General features: G+C 40.9%; 1 protein-coding gene across 1 annotated transcript; it reads left to right on the top strand.

Moving 5' to 3' along the window:
• The first annotated feature begins 766 nt into the window (after positions 1-766).
• LOC132805827 (keratin, type II cytoskeletal 8-like) lies at positions 767-16,102 on the top strand. Its single transcript, XM_060821116.1, has 9 exons — positions 767-1,142; positions 1,352-1,560; positions 3,502-3,562; positions 3,650-3,745; positions 4,970-5,134; positions 8,124-8,249; positions 11,529-11,749; positions 14,502-14,554; positions 15,223-16,102. The coding sequence occupies exons 1-9, from the start codon at positions 885-887 to the stop codon at positions 15,372-15,374; spliced, it is 1,341 nt and encodes a 446-aa protein (XP_060677099.1). The 5' UTR covers positions 767-884; the 3' UTR covers positions 15,375-16,102.
• Positions 16,103-21,471: the final 5,369 nt, after the last annotated feature.

Below are 21,471 nucleotides of genomic sequence, written 5' to 3'. Positions count from 1 at the left end.
TGCGGATCACCGTGTTGCTCCTTCTGACTCCATCTTAAAATCCCTCAAAAAACTATATTCAACTTATTATTGATGCCTCCTCCCTAGGCTGAACCCATGCTGGCTCTATTTAAGGCAGCCCGATTTCCTCAAGGGGTCCTAAAGCGGATGTTACACCACTTGTTTACAAGGGCAAGGAGCCTGTTCCAATCCAGTAAGCCAGGTAGTGAAAGGTAGAACTGGAGTTAATCTTAACACATTTTTATAAACACCTACTTGCAGGAATAAAAATGCAGCTCCTCACTTATCCACTCAGTTTAAGTCTATTATTTATAGGAATACATGTAAATATCCAGGTCATGTCCACCAACTTCAAGTACATAAATACACTCATACAAATTAACAGCACCTAGCCCTGTAACTTTCCTAAGTGTCTTCTTGGCCTTGGATATTTTACAGACAGATTTAGTACAGCAAAACTTGTCATGTTTGCCACCATTTTCTATCTACTTAACAATGATGACCTATTTGCATTATATACTCTGCCCCATGAGGCTAGTGGCTTGGAATATATTGATCTTGTTTTTTCTCAGGGTGACAAAAGAAATCAGTTCATCTGTTATGGCAGGCAATTTGTTCCCAGCAAAGTCATGCATGGCAAATATTTCTAATTATAACTGTGGAATGTGTCCATTATGTATTCAGCCAAGCCTTCAGTGTGCTGGTGGCATAACGACATTCCACACAACTCCCTGAAGAACGGATCTTCCTGACAAACGTGCAGTACAACTTGAAGCAGGTTATCATTATATATAAAGGGCACTCAGACTTGTCGATCCTAACCAGATTTTGGCAAACTTTGATTCAGAAGGGTTCCAGCTGATTATCAGCAAAAAAAAGCCGAAATGAGATCAATGAAGAAAACTGAGTTCTCTAGTAGCAGTGGAGGCAGCTCCCAGATTAGAAGAATCGATTTAGGAGGTGGTGTGAACACAGTCACATCCATCCGAAAGAGTACTACTGAGCAGTTTGTTTCTCCATCTTACAGAACCACCTCCACTACTTTCAAGCAGGAGCTGGATCCTGTCTTGCAGGCAACTCGACGAGATGAGAAAAATCAGATCCAGTCGCTCAATGACAAGTTTGCAGGCTTCATTAGCAAGGTAACTGAATAAAATAACTTCTGTCAGTGCTGCATAGAAGAGGTTTTGGATTTATTCTCCGCATTAGAAAAATGATTGAGGGGAAGTTTCTGTCATTTTGTTTACTTGTTTTGAATTTGATAAATGCACAGAACGGCCTTCTGCTTGTTGCTTTTAGTTTGGATGCTGCATGTTCTCTTTACCCTCCCTGTACTTTTGAACTCTTCCAGGTCCGTAACCTTGAGCAAGAAAATAAAATGTTGGAGACCAAATGGTCCCTCTTGCAACGTCAGGGAGATTACAGTTCCAATATTGAGGACCTTTACAAAGCATATGTCAATGCCCTCACCCGACAGCTGGAAAGTTTCAAACAGGACAAGATACGCTTGGATAGCGAACTGCAGCAAATGCACGGCACAGTGAATGGGCTCAAGGTCCAGTATGTATCAAGTCAACTTCTGTTCTTTTAAGTTCTTATTAAAAAGCTGATGTAAGCATCGGAGTTAAAGAAGTTTTCAGAAGTTCATGACCTGGCCCATTATGTCACACAGTCTCTTTCTCTATCTCCCTCTCCTCAATGCCTTTTTTCCCACTCCCTCAGCAACTTGCTTTTCCAAGCCCAGTGGTTGGTGAGGCCAACTGCATGGACTCACCCGGTCTGTAAAGGCAAAGGAGTGGGCTTGGAAACTCTCAAAGTCACTCTCTGATAGGCACAGCTCAGTTGCTTCAATAGAGTCTGCTCCTGCTGAACCGCAGGTATAACATGATGTTTGCATCGAGTTAAACGGATATTGGTTTAACTAGTTTTGTTGAGCGGGGTGTGGGAGCACTGTTCTAATTTAGGGTTTCAACTATAAGCCTGACAGAGTACCTGCACTTCCACTTTAAAAATACCAAAAATAATTTTAAATTTCAGCTTGCTCCACTTCGTCAAGCAATTGTTCCAGTTAAGGAAAAGAATTGCTCAATATAAAATTTGAACTTTTCTCCTGTATTAAATATCTATTGGACCGACAACTCCACTGTTTAACAAACTAAACCTGAGAAGCAGCAAAATTGCCTAATGCTGCAACAAAGAAACTTTCGACATGCACACCTCTTTCTCTCATTGTTTCCCAGAAGAGAAAGAATTAACTATATGTTGTGATTTTTGCCCTGCCTTGTTAGTTTAAACACTAGGCTAAGTGCCTTCGATGTTTCTTAACTGTGGGGAATATTTGTTTTTAACGCAGTCAAATTTAAATAAAAACTGGACCTATGGTGGGTCAGAAACATCGAAACATTCCCAAGGGAGCTGTTGGACACGGTTGTATAACAACTGTAAAAACAAGCCCAACTACTTTGGTTTCCTCCCTGCTTAGTACACGCAGGAGTGACAAACATTGTAACTAGTTACTGGTTTAAAGCTAAACTTTTCAATTGCTCCCAATTCCAGGAATTTCTTGATGTTGAGGTGCCATGCTGAGGGAGTCCTGCATTGTTAGAGGTGCTGATTTAAGACATTAAATCAAATACCCATTTACCCTCTAAGATGGATTAGAAGATCTCTAAATACCATTCACACTCAGTAAGAAACATCATTTAAAACTACAAATAACAAGAAAGGGTAAATATGGAATATTAATTTATTTAAAATTGGGTGAATAGGACAACAGAGCATGATTTCAAGATGATAAAGATAAATTTAGAACCAACAACAGAAAATCCGGTTCACAAAGTGGTCAGTATTTGAATGTAACTCCAGGGGCTATAATTTCATGATGCAATGACAAATGCTGTAATCAGAGCCAGTGTGCTGAAAGCACAAGATATGACTAACTATTGGAGAAAGAAACCCTGATTTATCCTGTCTGTGGAGATCCATTTTCCTAGATTTTCTGAAGGAAGCACCTCCACCATTGTATGGTGGCACGGAATGTCTATTCACCCAAAAGCTGTAGCTGTTAGACATTGAAACAAAGGAAGATTTGCAGCACAGAAGGAGACCAATCAGCATAAGTCTGTACGTTCCAGTACCGACGCCACTGTGTGGAGACTGAGCACCTCCCATACTGTCTGACCACATAAGTTGCCTGCAGTTCACCATCTCCTACTCTAAATCATTCTTTACCAAACCAAAATCCATTCTTTGAGACAAAACAGAGTAGCTTCTTCCTTCCCTAAGTCTTCCGTCCTCTCCAATTGCAAGACTTTAAAAACCAAGGTTCATATCATCTGACCACTGCATCCTTAAATGTCTTTGCTTCTGTCTTACAATGGTCAAACTTGCTGGTTTTCTGACACGAGTGATTAAAGAATTTATGTCTTCAGTCTGGATATAGTCATGTTATGTGTAATATTCACACATTTTAAGATAATTAATGTTACCTTTTCTACAAAGATATGAAGACGAACTGAATAATCGTGCAGGAATGGAAAATGATTTTGTTACCTTGAAGAAGGTATGTTTCAATGGCATTTTGTTATTGAATAATTGTCCCATACACTGCCATAGTAGTATTAAATATAAATTGTTTGTTCTTATTTAGAGCGTTGATGATTCATACCTGACAAAACATCAACTTGGTGATAAACTGGATGGGCTTGTTAGCGAACTTGACTTCCTGAGACAGGTCTATGATGAGGTAAAATTATATTAGAATATTTTGCTTGTACAATGTAACAGAATGGTATTAAACTGTAGACAGAAACTATGTGGGCCTTCTGAAGATAAGTCTTCCCTCCCCGTTAATACATTAAAAATGTTCTTTTTCAAAAACTTTTCAACTTTTCTTTCTTAGCAGCTGAACGGTCCAGGGTTTGAGATAAGATTTCAAACATAGTAATTTGATTAAATCTTTCCTGTGAAATTATTTCTTGTGGATTTGAATACCTTGATTAATGTCTTTTACTTTGAGGCCTCAGCCTCTTTCAGAAACTTGGGCTGAGATATTTTCCCCAGAAGCATCATATTTATGCCTGAAATTTGTATTTTACCACAGAATGAAATGCAAAGTAGAATAGATTGATTTTTCAGTGCAACTGTCGAAAGCATTTTTTTAGCTGAGGTATTTATGACATTATTTTACAAAACAATTTGAAAACCAACTGAGAGATGACTCTTAGAATTTTTTTTTAAAAGGTTAAGTTTCACAGGAAAACTATCACCCTACCTTTTGTTCTACCTCAGAGAGATGACAGAGGAAGAGGGACAAAGGAAGGCAGGGAGGGTTATTTGAAATTTACTTTCTTTTTACTGAAAATCTGAAAATGGATTGTTTATAAAAAGATTTAATTATCCAGCTACATTTGATGCAATCATTTCTTTGGTCCCTTTAAAAATTAAAAACATAACTTCTTTGTCTCAGGCAAATATCCTGTTTCTTTCCTAATTATTTTACTAAGGCTGTGAATAGTTCCTAACATTGCACCCCCTACCTTCCTCCAACACAGTATTTGCCTCCATGAAATGACTCTGGAATTGGGAGCGGAGACCTGGTGTGGACTTTGGTTCGAGGTGATATTAGCTCAATTAAATGATGAGCTTAAACCTGGGACAATATGCTTAGAGCTGAAAATGTGTTGCTGGAAAAGCACAGCAGGTCAGGCAGCATCCAAGGAACAGGAAATTCGATGAAGGGCTTATGCCCGAAACGTCGAATTTCCTGTTCCTTGGATGCTGCCTGACCTGCTGCGCTTTTCCAGCAACACATTTTCAGCTCTGATACTCCAGCATCTGCAGACCTCACTTTCTCTACAATATGCTTAGACATGTACTTGGTCTGATTAGAGTACTCTATTTTAGGTTGGTTCTTGCATTTGATTTCTTCATTCCTAATCAATGTATTTTCCTTTCAACAATAAATAAGGAACTCCATGAACTGCAAGCACAAGTTAAGGATATTGCTGTCACTGTTGAAGTTCATGATAACCGTGATCTGGATCTGCAAGAGCTTGTCACTAACATGAAGGAACAGTATGATATTTTGGCAATCAAGAATCGTGATGAAACTCAGGCTGTATACAAAGGCAAGGTAAAGAAGAATTGAGGTAAAATCTTGAACTTTCGCCTCTGGCACCTGAGTTCTATGCTCCTCAGGCTGTTAGAAGAAAGCCACCTCCGTGGGTTATTAGGGCATTTGGTGACAAATTGGCACTTGCATTCAAAGAAGTGAACAGTTGTTGTAGGAAGTGGGTAAGTGCCAAATCGATCCAATTGGCACACTGTTCTTCTGAGTTTGAGGCTGATGGGCATGATGGGTGTTTACTCTCTGTTTTACTACGCAACCCATAACCCTAAATTGTACTAGACCACGGTAGTGCCAATAATCTGATGGCAAGTACTTGACACACTGGGACTGGGTCCCTGAAAATTTGGATTATGTGTCCTTGAATGTTTAAAGTTTCAATGTGCTCAAGGTACCCAAAGCATCATGTTCGGATGCTGAGCAGAAAGTATTGTTTCTATTAGATGAGACACTCACCCTATGCGAAAAGCTGGAGTATCTGATCTAAACTGTGGTCCATTTGGGTGAGTTGTAGAAGAGGAGGCCAAGTGAAAAAAATACTCACAAACATTATCTGCCTGTTACTCTCCTTCAAGCATCACTATCCATGTTCCTCTTGTCCTCAATGCTAGAAAGTATCTTGGCACACAGTTGGGCAATCACTTCCTGGTGGTTTCTGACAAACTCCCACTCTCGGCAATGGGAGAATTATGGAAATTAATTGGTTTTAGGCTTTCAGGTGAGATTAGCTGATTTGTGCATTGGCAAATGCAACCCCTATATCAGCAATGAGGCAAATCTCCAACTCACCCTCATGAAATTAGTTCTAGTAAGTTTAACTTTATCTCCTCAAAGAAATCCTTTAGACTGAGTCTTTCTGAGGCCTGAAAGACTTGGGCTATCGTAAGAAATGCAGTAGCATCACTCAAGAAGTCCAGTGTTGCCTACTTGATGTCATGAATAACTTGCTGCATCTTTTAAGCAAGTTCCAGGCTTCACTTTCCTTATTAAGGGGGAGCATTTCTTGTTATTGACTTTATTAACTGTATATATTAATACGTAAGTTCCTATCTTGCCACTTGCCACTTGCCACGGGCAAAGCAGATGCTGAGAATTCTCAACACGAAGGTCAAACCAGGTACCTGGTGACTTTGGCTCACTGTTTGCTGCAAAAGACCTTCATATAGGACACCAAGGACCAATACCTCAGGGCATACTGCATGGGCACCAGCCGCAAGCACCCTGCATCCATGGGCAGTGTCATCTGACACATGCCAGGGCACATCTCTGATTCACTTAGAGAGAAACAGCAACTATCATTGTAATGCTGTAGCAAGTGCACTTTATGCACAGGGACATACTCTCAGCTCATGAACTGGAGCAAGCTGCATCTCCGGGTTGCTTGCTTGCTCTCAGAGCACTCACTCACTCTGACCCTAGCTTGACGATCACAGCAACCCTGCTTGCTTTGCCTTTTTGCTATTCTCTCCTTCAACCAGAGATCCATGGTCCACCGTACTTCTTCCTTGACTTGCCATTTAGCACAGACACAAAACCAAGAAGCTAGTCGTGGTTGACAGCAGCCCTTGATCAAATGGGATGGGCAGCAGCAAGTGCAGGAAGATTCGTGGGCAAGAGTGAGAGTGATAGAGCATGAGCCTGTGTGGGAAGTGGATACAGGAGCAGAGAGACAGTGAGCATGAGGCATTGGAAAGAAGGTGGTGGCACTTACACTGATGGAGTAAGGAAGGTCACTAACCTTCTTCCTACAGCGTTGGGTATTCCTTCAGATGCTGAGGCTGCATGACTACACTGACCCAGGTGGCAACTTTGGACCATGCTGGCATAGTCTGGTGTTGTGGTCTCCACAGCTGGTCCTGGGGGAAGATCCTCTGCACCAACCTGTCCAGTACTGTCTTTAGATTCCCGCCCGCAAAGCAAGCCACCAGTTTTCCCCTCTCTGCCACATTCAAGGTAAATGTCAGGAACGGCACATGGCAGCTCCAGACTCAGTGCTTATCTGGGTGCACAGTGGCCTTTTACAGGTGCTGGCCAGGGATGACAATCAATTCTAGAATATCCTGCTGGTGACAAGTTTTTCTGAGATCAACCATGGTAAGATGGAGTAACTATTGGAAGAGAAGGGGCAGAGTAGGTGGTTAATGAGGTGAGTTGGTAAGATATGGTGAAAGATATCACTAAACCTTGCAGTGAGAAGTCAGCCAAGAAACTGACACCTAGCCAATAAAGTATAATTCAGCCCAATGTATTTATTAACCATCCTGGGCCGTAGACATTGTGGCAGAATAAATAGCATTTGATGTCTTCCTTATTTATATATCCTCAACGTGGCAGGGTTGCAGAGAGATTGTTTCCCTTGTGGAAGAGTCTAGGATCAGAGGAGATAATCTCAGAATAAGGTGTCACACATTTAAGACAGAAATGAGGAGGATTTTCTTCTCTGAGGGTATTGAACCTGTGGCATTCTTTACCACAGAGGGCAGTCGAGGCTGGGCCTTTGAGTCAATTCAAGGCTGAGATAGACAGAGTTTTAATCAGTAAAGAAACCAAAAGTTATGAAGGAAGGGAGAGAATGCAGAGCAGACTTGCTGGGCTGAATGGCCTACTTCTGTTCCTCTGCCTTATGGTCTTCTGCACAAGGCCAACATCTAACGTCTATCCATAATTGCCCATGGAAAGATGGTGGGGAGCCACTTTCTTGAACACTTCCATCTGGTGTAGGTAGACCCACAGGGATGTTAGGGAGGGAGTTCCAGGATTTCGACCCAGCAACAGTAAAGGAACAGCTGATATATATTCAAGTCAAGATGGTATGTGGCTTGGAAGGGAACTTGGTGTTGTTCCTCCATGCCTGCTGCCTTTCTAGGTAGAGAGTGCAGGTTTGGAAGGTGCTGTCTCATTTGGGTTTATTAGAGGTAACAAAACTGATGGGCTGAACAATCTTTCTAATTTCCTATTGCCTTCTCTTATGTTTTTGATGTTTCTTTCATTTCAGTTCAATCAACTGGCCCAGTCTGCTGGAAAATATGATGATGATATGCGCCTCGTCAAAAATGAAATCATGGAAACAACCAGGAGAATCACAAAACTTAACTCTGAAATCGATGCTCTTAAGGGTCAGGTAATCATATCCACACCAATTCATATTAACATTTGTTGCTCCTTTTCCTTCAATTTCCAGAAGGCCTTATCACCTTTCCGATGGCACAGCCTGCAACCACTCTCTAGTACCTTGGCCAATTATCTGTTATCTTCACCGATTGCACTGGAAACTTAATCAACTAAAGAGTGTTGCCAAAGCCAATTCTGTCTACACATGCACTTTTCCAATGCCAATCATTATGTCAGGAGTGGAATCCCATCTGCTTATCTCCCTCTCTATCATTGTAAATTTGGGGCAGTTGCTGGAGTCTGAGAAATGAATCTGACTAATTTTGCCTCACCTCCCTGATAGTAATTTGGAGTGAATTTCTGTGGGAGTTTGAGGAGACCTGAAGTTCTAACTGTCCCATGAAAGTCTGGCACAGATAACAAAGCAAATGGGGCCAAAGTAGCAGCACCCAACTTATTTCCCACTGCTCTTTCCTCTTCTGCCTTATAATACCAAAGGACAGTGTGAGGGTACAATGGAAATGGTGTACAGAAGGCTGTCAGAGCCAAAGATTGCCTCTCCACTGTTGGAAACCCCCAATACTTTTATGCCCTCGACCTTTTTGGCCTCTTCTGCTGCCCCTCTTCAACAAAACAATTGCTTTGTGGTGATACAATTTTGCTCTGTCTCTCTCTCCACCTCCTCCCCAATCCCCAACCCATTCACCAATGGGCACCAGGATGCTGGAGTGCATCAAAAGCAAAATAGCACAGAATCCAGAAATCTGAAATATAAACAGAAAATGCTGGAAACATACTGCAGAGGGTGAAACAGCACACTGGAGAGAGAGAGAGAAAAAAAGAGTTAACAAAGTGATATTTTGTCTTAACTGGAAAATGTTAGGATATGTGGACATGACAACAATGTTAATTAAACTTAGTGTTCAGGATAATTGGATAGCAGCATGCTGAGCACAGCGGCAAGTGGCGTGAGAGTGGAGAGGTTTCCTTGGCTGTTAATAGCACCACACATGCACATATGGGTGGAGTCAATGCCTGCTTCTGGTTCCAAGCGCATCTTAACAATGTCAACGGTGCTGACCTTCTCTGCCAGTTGCAAGAGATGAACGCATTTTAAATTTGGATATAGGAATTTAAAATCTGATACAATGTGGCAGAGCTCTTGGAAAGCAGTGGTTTGATTGGACAGAGTCAGCATGGATTTGCAAAAGGGAAATCACGCTTGACGAATCTATTGGAATTCTTCAAGAATGTAACTAATAGAGTTGATGAGAAGGAGCCAATAGATGTGATTTATTTGGAATTTCAGAAGGGCTTCTGACAAAGTGCCACATAGGAGATTACATGTAAAATTAAAAAGTATAGGATTGAGTGTGCTGTATTGAGATGCAGAGAAAACTGGTTGGCAGACAGGAAACTAAGAACAGGAATAAGTGGCAGGCAGTGAGTAGTACACAGCAGAAATCAGTGTTCAAAACCAGCTATTCACAATACATATTAATGATTTAAATGTAACATTTCCAAATTTGCAGATGACACAAAGCTGTATGGAAGGGTCAGCTGTGATGAGGACACAGAGAAGCTGCAGTGCAATTTGGACATGCTGAGTGAGAGGGCAAATGCATGGTACATGCAGGAGAATGTGAGGTTATCCATTTTGGTAGCAAAAACAGGACGGTAGATTATTATCAGAATCATACAATCTTAGAATTTTAACATAGATAGAAGCCATTCAAATCATCATGTCTGCACCATTGTATGATTTCAATAAGGAGTTGAATGTCGTAGTTGAGGTTAAAGGGATCAAAGGCCATGAGGGAAAAGCAGGAACAGGCTACCTAGTTGAATATTTCGCCAAGATTGTAATGAATGTTGAAGTAGGCTTGAAGGGCCAAATGTCCTACTCCTCTTATTTTCTGTTTATGTATTTCTACTCCAAAAATAAGAAACAAGGTTTGACCTGCATGCTGACACCAGAAGTGACCATGGAATATTACAAGATTAATTCTGTTGTTCAAGATCAAAAAGTTGGCAAGGTTATCATTGTGTTAATACTGCAACATGGTCCATCATCACAGGCTCATCAGGGCAACTTAATTATTCATTGTTATGTTGTGGTACATAGCAAACCTACTTGTGAGCCTGACCATACACCCCACTCTTGCTCATTATGTGGCCAGTGACAATGATTACATATGTCACTGGTTCAGAACAGATGTGCTGGCAAATTCAATGCCAACTTATATAAAGACTTTCAGTTCATCTATCCACAGTTCTCATAATTCCCATGACTGGTCACCAGTACCTTTCTGGACACACATAAGCAGGCACATCCTATGTACTGAAGGCTTTTCCATATAGAAACATATAAAATTATGAAGGAAATAGATAAGATAGAGGTATAGAGGATGTTTCCACTGGTGGGTGAAACTGGGACAAGAGGAAATAGCCTCAAAATTAGGGGGAGTAGATATAGAACTGAATTGAGAAGGAAATTCTTCACCCAGAGGGTTGTGAATCTATGGAATTCTCTGCCCAGTGAAGTGGTTGAGGTTTCCTCAGTAAATGTTTTTAAAGCAAATGTAATTTTTTGAACAGAAAAGGAATTAAAGGTTATGGTGAGAGTCCCAGTAAGTGGAGCTGAGGCCACGAAAAGACGAGCCATGATCTTATTGAGTGGTGGAGCGGGCTCAAAGGGCCTGATGGTCTACTCCTGCTCCTAGTTCTTATCTTCTTATAAGTTCAGATCATGGAGCCCATTACAGCTGAGCTTAATTTTTACATGACACTTAGTGTCAAGAATTATTCCTGATTACTATGTTTACTGATATTTTTTAAAAGCATTTGTAAAGACTTAACTGTTCGAGTTCTCAAAAATATAGACTAAAGGGAATCTGTTGAATTCCTTGACAAGTCATGACCAGGTCCTTAAACAGCTAATTTACTCACTGGCTAGGGTCACTGCATAGAATAAAGACCGTGCTGACTTTTCAGAGGGATCACTGCCCAGTTGATATCAAGTAAGTCAGCACCCAGACCAAAAATTGGAGTTTGAACATTTGTGGTCTGTATGCCTCAGTATTATAATATAGTCCATTCATCCATTCCACATTGAGCAGCATTGAGGCTGGGGGGAGGTGTGGTTATTTTTTAAGTAGTAAAAGATTCTTAAGATGCAATATGATTCACTTCTGGATATTTCTGTATAGAATTAAACAGTTTAAGAGCAGCTATTGAAAATGTCATTTTCTTTGCTAACATTTCACTTTTTAAATAAACACACATTTAGCGCCCTGGGTTGGATGCAGCAATTACTGAATCAGAGGAACGTGGAGAAATAAATGTGAGAAAAATAAGGGCAGAGATTACTGAACGAGAGAATGAGATATACCAAGCCAAGCAGGCTGTAGCTCGGAAATTACGGGATTATCAAGATCTACTGAACATCAAGATTGCCCTAGATTTTGAAATTGCCACCTACAGGAAAATGCTGGAGGGAGAGGAGATCAGGTACAGAACGTTTTTGGATAACAATATTTTTATTTGTTCATGGGACATGAGCTTCGCTGATAGGGCAATCCTAACGAAGATTGTCTAAAAACATGTTTCACCATAAGAAAACTTTGTATAAGCAAATTGTAAATGTGTTTATAAAGTACGTGCTTATTGTTTAGTTGCAAGTGACATGCTATTAAATGCATTCCTATCAGTGTTTTAAAATCTATCTTATCTCTTCAAGGAATCATTATTAAATATTTCATATGATTTCATGTTTAGCAGGCAAATTCAGATTTCCAAAAAAAGGTGTGACTAGTGTACATTCCAAAACTACCTAATGTATCCCTCAACTTTTTCTTTTGGATTTTTTTTTAATCCAAGTTATATGAATTTTAGACATTGTGTAAAATGAAACCTTGCTGAGTGTAGAGCTATTAGAGGATGCAGACTCAGAGGATAGCAACACTGATACTACCTCAGGCTCTCCCTAAATAGCTTGCTTGAGTTGCATCACATCCAGCACAAAAGGAGCAAAGGCCTTTGAAGGTAAGGGGATGCAGAATATTGATGTCACTCTGAAATAGTACACAGGGTCTGAGCTTATCTTCCAGCCAAGACAGCTCATTTAGTAAGATTCCTTATGTCATTGTGAGTCACCGAGATAAGAGGCTGATTGCAGGCAAAAATTGGTTTGGGCCATAGTCTCACTTGCCTTACATATCTAATTTTGACCTAAAAGACTGCGGATGCTCAATCCCTAAGAATAATTCAAGACAGAGAGTAATAGATTTTTGGACACTAAGACAATAAAAGGATGTAGGGAGAGGGTGGGAAAGGGGAGATGAGCTAGATCAGCCATTATCATATTGAATAGCAGAGCAGGCCTGAGGACCCTACTCCTTTACTTATGTTCTTGCAATCTTGTAGTCTCTACCAGTGGATTAGGGGCAAAAGAATGGTTAAATTGGCAGATTTTTTAAAAAAACCCAGTCAAATTCCACACAAGTCACTTAAACTTCATTCGTTGAGGTAATGATACAAACATCCTGTTTAAAGAGGAGTGTGAAATATTGGATAAAATAGGCATAATGATCAGCAGAGCCAGATGAATGATATCCTCCACTGTTAGAGGAAACCAGAGCAGAAACAGCGGATCCTCTGAGGATCACTTTCCGATCCTGACTGGATGCAGTTTAGGCGGCTGAGGGTTGGAGGGGTGAATGTTATACTATTTTTCAGAAATGGTACGAGGGATAACCAACTAATTATAGGCCAGTCAGTCTGACCTGAGTGGTGAGCAAATTACTGGAACCAATATTGAAAGATAGCATTAACTGCTACTTGGAAAGACAAAGATTGATCAAGTATAGTCAGCATGAATTTGTTATGGGAAGGTATGGCTTCCTAACTTTAATTTTTTGAGGAAGTAGCATGGGGTGTTGTAGAAGGTTCGGCATGGAATACTGGGAATGTGATGAGTTGGATCCAAATTGGCTTAGTGACAGGAAACAAAGTGTAATGGGCAATAAATATTTTTGCAAATGGAAAGCAGTTTCCAGCAGTGTCCCACAGGGTTCAGTATTAGTTCTCTCGCTGTTTGTCTTATATATTGATGTTTTAAACTTAATTCTGACAGGCATGAGTGGGACATTTGCAGACAGTGCAAATATTGGCCAGGTAATTGATAGTGATGAAGATGACTTTCAACTGAAGCAACATATTAATGGCTTGGTTGAATGGGAGCATATTGAATTCATCTTGAAGAAGTATGAAGTAATATATTTGGGGAGGGAAAAGCAAAACAATACTCACTAAACGAGATGGTATTGAGAGGGGTAGAGGAAATGCAAGATGTTGGAGAGTGCATGCCCACATTTCTGAAAGTGACAGGGTAGGTGGATAAGGTGGTAAGGACGACATATGGAATGCTTTCTTTCATTGGATGAGGTATTGAATACAAAAATAGGGCTGTAATGCTGGTACTATATGAGACACTGGTTGGACCACAGCTGGAGTTTTGTGTACATTTCTGGATATTAGATTATAGGAAGGACATCATTGTGCAAGAGGGATTTACAAAAATGTTGCCAGGACTTGAAAGTTGCGACGATGGGGGAACATTGGATAGGCGAGGGTCATTTTCCTCAGAACAGAGGAGGCTGATGGGTGGCTTTAATTGATGTGTACAAAATAACAAGGGGCTTGGATAGAGTGGGCAAGGAAGACTTGTTTTCCCCTAGTGGTGAGATCAATGACTAGGGTCACTGATTTAAGATGATTGGTAAGACACTAGAGGCAGCATGAGGAGAAACCTGTTTACCCAGAGGGTAATGAGTGTCTGGAATTAGCTGCTCAGTTAATTGAGGTGGAAGCTCTCAACTCATTTCACACAAACCTGAATATTCCCCTGAATCTCTAGAATCTGCAAAGGTACAGACCAGCTGCTTGTCCGTGGGATTAGAACAGGCAGCCGACACCGAGACAATGTGCTGAACAGCCTTTTTCTGTGCTGTAACATTTCTTTATTTTGTGTCTGTGCAAGCAGGATATTTTCAGATCATTATCTTTTACACAAACAATGCCATATCATTGAATCACTTTGCAAGACAGAAATATATTTGAGTGCATGTTTGAGAAATTTAACAGCAGTCAGGAGAATTTTATCGACAAAAATATTGTTTTATTACATGGCTCCATTCAACATATTGGATTTTTTTTGCCTCTATTTATTTATTTACTTATGTGATTAAATATTAATTTGCAGGATTGGTCAGCAGCAGAAGGCAATTGTTCATATTAACACCCCACCAGTATCTGGTAAGTTGTTCTACCACATGCTAGAATTCAGCTCACTCAGCTCTTTGATTAGATTATGTCAAGGCTGGCATAGTACTGAGCCAAGCAGTTCAAAGGCTAACCAACCATTCCGTATTTTAAGGATTGTCACACATTTCAATTATGAGACCTGGGAGGATTCAGGGAATGAGAAGGGATTGGGAAATGCTTGTGACCAGAAGAGAGGGGCATGATCGAGGGTACTGGGTTCTGTGATAGTGGGCTGGAGGGGGTCTTAGGTGACCATAACATCAAAGGCACAAGGAGATGCCCTGGCTCAGTTTCCCACAGACAATCCTGGAATAAGGGACACAAAGGTATCCCCTGAGAACTATGGAATACTCTCTAGCGAGAGAGTCTGTGTGTGCAGAGGGAAAATCAAAGGATGGAAAAAATTTTGATTGTTCTGAGTGTCTCTTGATGACTGGCTATGGGATAGGGTGGGTTGGCATTGCCAAGAGTCTGTGATTAGCTCGCATTTTTCAGCATCAAGTGTCAGAACAGGTAAATAAAGTTAAAGTCATTCATGTATAATAGACAAAACAAAAACAGTGCCTTCATAACAGTGACACAGCAATATTTATTTTTCTGCCGAGATAGATTTCTGCATGTACAATCCTTTTTTGTTTTATTTCCGCTTGACCATGCAGGTACTACTTTAGCATATTCCAGAAGTTACTCTACTGAACACCAGGATTCCCTCGTGAATGCAGGCAGTGCTCAAGATGCCTTTGGAGGCTCGAGTGTCAAGAAAGCTGTGATGGTCAAGACTGTTCAGTCAAGTAGCAGAAATGTGGTCTAAAAGAAGTCTGACAAAAACTGAAGGAAGAAAAGAAGCCTGATGGTTCTCTGCCTTATTATCTCTCAATTTCATACCTATTTTGCATCAAATGGGCAGCAAGAAGTTTTTTTTATTATATCAGTCAGGCCAACTCATTCTCTCTCTCTCTCTCTCTCTCTCTCTTCTTTCTCTGTGTTAATTACTGTGAGCTACTTCGATGCTCAGAGGCTTTATGTATTCAATTCTGAGTGAACAATTGAAGCCCTCTGTAAATTCCTTCGCCAGCATCATGATGTATGTATGTCATCAAAGTAATAATAGTCATGCCATAGGTCGGGAAGAAGCACATATCAGAAAAATACTGTGTTTTCAAAATAAGTGAGCATGTAGTTCTCTACACAAGACATCAAGAATAGAGTGTCTCCAGTTAACTCCCAGCATGAAAGGAAAAATGAAAGATATGATTTAAAGGATTGACTTCACCACCATATGGATGTGAATCATTACTGAAGGGAAACTCTTGTGTCAGTCGTATTCATTCTTGCCAGCTGATAATGGGTTATGGGTAATGCTGTGGTTTTGTGTTGTGGTGTTTACCATTGCATAAAGTTGCAGCTTTGATTTGCAGTGAAGCAACATGGAGAGGTAAAATATGCTCTCCACACTTTGTCTATTGCTACGACTATTCTTCCGATATTGCATTCTATTTTTGACCTCATTGTTAAACTCAATAAATAGCTTCACCCCAATCATGACTCTGCCATTCACTGAATCACAACTGCATGCAAGTAAGGGCAGGGTGGATCACACAGTGGGGTTAGGTTTATATCTGGGACTCACACTAAACATTGATTTCTTCCAAGAAACAAACCCTTCCAGTTAGAAAGTTAAAGAAATGAGTAGTTGTCACATTAGGGGAACACACTTCCTTCATCTCTGGACAACCAGAAACTTGAATCTGGATGTAGGTTTGCTCGCTGAGCTGGATCATTTTCATTTTCTTCCAGCTCAGTGAGTAAACCTACATCCAGAACCTCAACCTGAGCTACAAATCTTCTCAAAACTCGCTCGAAACTTGAATGTAAACTTTGGAAGAAAATTGCACATTAATTATTTATTGTTGTGAAAACATATCTGTTGATCTTGCTAGTCAATGTCCTGTGGCCTAGTTCACAATTAGTGGAAAACTGGCACTTGGCCATCTAAATCTTGAACATTGCTGAGAAGAGAAACGTGTTGCTGAAGCTTCTTATCTTGTACTCATCAGAACAAACACATAGATGGTGTAAATCACCATGGTATAAATTGGTGTTCTTGTGATTATCCTGATGAGTGCAAATCAAAGAGCTTCAGTCTCTCTTTCAGCAAGATTCAACTTAGTGGGAAGAAATGATGACTTCCCTCCAAAGCCCACTGACATATCTAGGGTCAGGTTGGTGCCATCACATTTACAAGTTCTCCACATGAAAGGAACGGGCAAAGCTTTGGTACCTTCCAGATGAAGGCTGATGGCCCCATTCATCCCTTGATCTGCCTTCTTCCAAGACATTCTAGTTCATGATACTGGCCTGGACACTTTGGACCCATTTTTACCACGTGAACCTGGGCACTTGGTTCTTTTCAGCACCCAGGTTGCTGGACAAAAGTGAGGCAGGAGCAATGAGGTGACAATGCAGCTGCTAATACTAAAATCTACATCAACATAGTAATGTTAAAGGCAGATAATGGTTCCATCCACTTTGATTAGATAACTTACAGTGTGGAAACAGACCTTTCAGCCCAATAAGTCCACATCGACCCAGACCCATTCCCCTACACCTAACACTACGGGCAATTTAGCATGGCCAATTCACCTAACCTGCACGTTTTTGTACTGTGGGAGGAAACCCACACAGACACAGGGAGAATGTGCAAACTCCACACAGTCAGTCGCCTGAGGTGGGAATTGAAGTCAGGTCTCTGGTGCTGTAAGGCAGCAGTGTTAACCACTGTGCCACCATGCCGCCCACCAGTTGTATCCAACTGACATGAGCTTCTCAAAGCAGAGACCCCCAACCTGTTTTTGGTTTTGAATCTTCTCTCCCAGTGAGGACACAGGGTCCCCGAATGGATTACCAAGCATCCGCTTGCCAATCAGTCAGCACTTTCTTCTTCTACATCATAAATATTGGTTTTCATTTAAATTGCGTTACTTGTAAATTGTTCTGATTAGTGCAAGGCAAAAGAACTTCAACAAAATGTGTCTTTTTGCAGCAATACTAACGTTCTGTACTACCAAATGAATACTTGTGAGAAGAATATCCAATGGTGGTACACATGAAGTTTGTAATCATTCCCATTATACAGAGTTGGATTAAAAAGTGACTTAATAAATGTAGAAGATGTAGTCAGAATAGTTCCTATATACGGTATTGATTTTATGTGAGGGAATGATCTGTTAGTTCAAAATTAATGGAATCACTGAGGCAGAGGAAACAATCAGTTGAAGTAAAAGAAACTGTGATGCTCTGGAGGAAAATCCTGGATTGTTTCCTGATTGTATTGTGACTAAATATCAGCCTCATAGAATGGCAGAGCAATATCAAACAGCCTACTCAAATTGCATCAGAACTAATATCTGGGTGTTATTATTTAAAAGACTAAGTGCTTTTGACAGAATAGAAACCACCTTAACTATAATGCAATGAAGGATAGGCAATAGCCCATCAGGTGTTATTACTGTTTTGAGAATCCTAGCATTGTTGTATGAATGGGTTATAAAATTCCAATGGCAGGTCACTTAAGTATTAAAAAAATTCAACCTGGGGGGATCCAAGATGGCGGCGACCCAGCAAGACTGAGTCCACAGTGCTCTACCCAAAACTTGGGAAAAGTGGGCTATCCACCCCCACCACACTCACTAAACCATTTATAATAGTTGTTAACCTTAAATAGTTACCTATTAGTACATTTAAATGGTCTAATACTAGCTGGAAAATGAGTAAAGGGAAGGGAACAGGCGGCTCTAAGAAAGCAGGGGCCCCTCCCCCACCCTCTCCCTCTTCATCTGCAACAAAGGTGTCTTCAGCTGCTTCAGGAGAGTTACCAATGAAGATGAGCTTTGAGGAGATGTTTGCCAGGTGGGAGGCGAAGATTGATGCTTTTATCGATGAGTCTCGGCAGAGCAGAGAAGCACTATCAGCCGAGCTGCAGAAGCAGGGCAGAGACATTCAGGAATTGGAGTGCCGAGTCAGAGAGGTGGAGTCGAAGGCCGCAGCCTTAGAGACTGGGATAAAATCAACAGCCGACCACATCCGTTTTCTCGAGAATCGAGTCCAGAACCTAGAAAACCACATTGATGACCTCGAAAATCGATGTCGTAGAAAAAATATTCGGTTGTTGGGCCTGCCCGAGCAGGAAGAGGGAGGTCAGCTGACAGCATTCTTAGAGCATTGGCTGCCACAACTTTTAAATCTGCATAATGGATCAGGCCAGGTAAGGGTAGAATGGGCCTACCGGGTCACAGTACGTGGGCCCGGCTCAACCCAGCGCCCACGCCCGGTCCTGTTCCAGCTGCAGAGCTATAGGGAGAGGCAGATGCTCCTGGAAGCCTCAAGAAATCTGGGAAAAGATCCCCAAGCTATGACCCACAAAGGATCCAGGATCATGCTGTTCCAGGACTTCTCCCCAGCTTTGGTCCGAAAGAGGAAGGCATTCGATGAGGCGAAGAAGCGTTTAAGGGACTTAAACATCCAGTACTCCTTACGATATCCAGCGACGCTACGCCTTAGCCACGAAGGATCCATATATAACTTCGGATCACCGGAGAAGGCTAAGGAATTCTTGGACTCTCTTAAATAAACTGTAAGAGATTGTGGATGCTGGTCTGCCTTTCCCATTATTTTGGTTTACATCCCTTCATCTTTTCTTATCTTTCCCCCTATGTGTGTATGTATATATATATATATGTTGGGGCGTTTGGTTAATGTTGATGGGGAGAGGTGGTTACCTTATTCTATTTTACTTCTGTTTTTAGGAGCGGGGTTGTTTTTCTTTCCCCTGTTATTTTGTGGTATTATATTTAAGTATTACATGTTGAGATTGTAATCTTAAAGTTATATATGGTATTAATATTCCCAAATATATTTAGATGTGGGTGTGGGTGGGGGTGGGGTGTTCACTGTTAACTCTAGCTTTATATTATATTTGAATTCTCCTCATTTTATTGAGAAACACCTGGGTCAAGGGTGGGGCACTGGTTGGAAGAGGGTAAGATGGACTGTGGGAGAGGAAGTGACGCTCCCTGGGAACAAAGGAGAAAATCTCCAATTTGGAATGTTTTATATTTTTTATACCTGGAAAGAGTTTTTTGTTATATTGTTTTGAGTGTATCAGAGAATCTTTACTTTTGTAAATCTTGTATGCTCCATGCTCGGGATGTTCTAGATAGGGTTTCCCCTCCCGAGGGGTCTCGGATCTGTCCAGATGATTATGGCTGAACAGTCGGTTAAGTGGTGCACCTGGAATGTCAGGGGGAGTAATTCGCCAGTTAAAAGGAAGAAAATATTATCAAATCTTAAGAAGGAGAGAGTTGATATAGCTCTCCTACAGGAGACACACCTGTCGGATAAAGAACACTTAAAATTACGACAGGGCGGATTTGATCAGGCCTTTTTTTCCTCTTTTAATTCAAAAAGCAGGGGAGTCGTTATCCTTGTCCGGAAGAACTTCCCTTTGAAAATTCTAAATCAGATAAAAGACGAATCTGGACGATATATTTTGATTAAAGCCCTCATAAATGGAGAGGAATATGGGATCTTAAATGTATACTGCCCCCCGGCACACCCCTTTAAATTCATAACGGAAGCTTTTTCAAAACTGATGGCCTTTGGTGCCCGTCATACAATTATAGGGGGAGACTTTAATTGTATTATGGATCCGGAAATAGACAGGATTCCCAAGAGTGCCGCTGGAGTATCTCCCAGATCTAGACAACTGGCGGACCTGAATAAAGAATTAGGATTGGTAGATGTATGGAGATGTCTCCATCCACAGGGTAGAGATTTTTCTTTCTACTCTAATCCACATAAATGTCACACAAGAATTGATATGTTTTTTGCCCCATCGATTTTTCTAAACTCTATAGCAACCTGTAAAATAGGTACTATAGCAATCTCTGACCATGCCGCTGTATACATGGAAACTAAGGTAAAGAACAATGGGACATCTGCTTGGCATTGGCGTATGGACCCCTTCCTGATAAAAGATAGCAAATTTTTAAAGTACTTCTCCCAAGAACTTAAAACGTTTTTAGAAATTAATACTGGTACGACTAGCAATCCGTCAATGATGTGGGAGACCATCAAAGCTTATGCACGAGGTTTGATCATCTCCTATTCAGCGACCCAGAGGAAAATGAAGGGAGAGCAACAGCGTCTGCTCGAAGCTCGCCTAAAAGCAGCCGAAACAGCATACGCTGATAGACCTTCTATCACAAAATTGCAGAGGATTACAGCTCTTAGGACAGCTTTAAACACCGCGCTTACTCAAACGGCTAAAAGGGAAATATTATTTGCGAAACAAAGATTATATGAATATGGCGACAAACCGGGTAGATACTTAGCATTTCTTGCAAAGAAAAAGAAAGCCCCTCAAACTATTCTGACCATCAAGGAAAGTACAGGTGCCCTGACTCATGATCATAAAAAGATCAATGCGACCTTTAAAGAATTTTATTCTGAACTATATAGATCGCAGGATTGTGAAGATAGGATTAGGAGGATGCAGTCATTTTTTAAAAATTTGACCTTCCCGGGCCTGACTCCGGAACAGGTGTCGGCCCTAAATACCCCTTTAACAGTCCAAGAAATACTTGAGGCAATTAGGCAACTTCAGAGCGGAAAAGCACCGGGCCCGGATGGTTTTCAAGCTGAATTCTATAAAGAATTTACAGGAATATTGGTTGACCCACTTATGGATATGTATAATTTTGCGCATAGTCAGGTCTGTCTCCCGCCCTCGCTGAAAGAAGCAAATATTTCTCTTATCCTCAAAAAAGGAAAAGACCCAGAAGATTGTGCATCTTACAGACCAATATCCTTACTAAATGTAGACTTTAAAATTCTCTCAAAAATGTTAG

The sequence above is a fragment of the Hemiscyllium ocellatum genome, chromosome X (genome assembly GCF_020745735.1).
Source record: "Hemiscyllium ocellatum isolate sHemOce1 chromosome X, sHemOce1.pat.X.cur, whole genome shotgun sequence".
NCBI classification, from domain to species: Eukaryota; Metazoa; Chordata; class Chondrichthyes; order Orectolobiformes; family Hemiscylliidae; genus Hemiscyllium; species Hemiscyllium ocellatum.
The sequence above is the reverse complement of the archived record's forward strand: the minus strand, read 5'-3'. Positions and strand labels throughout refer to the sequence as shown.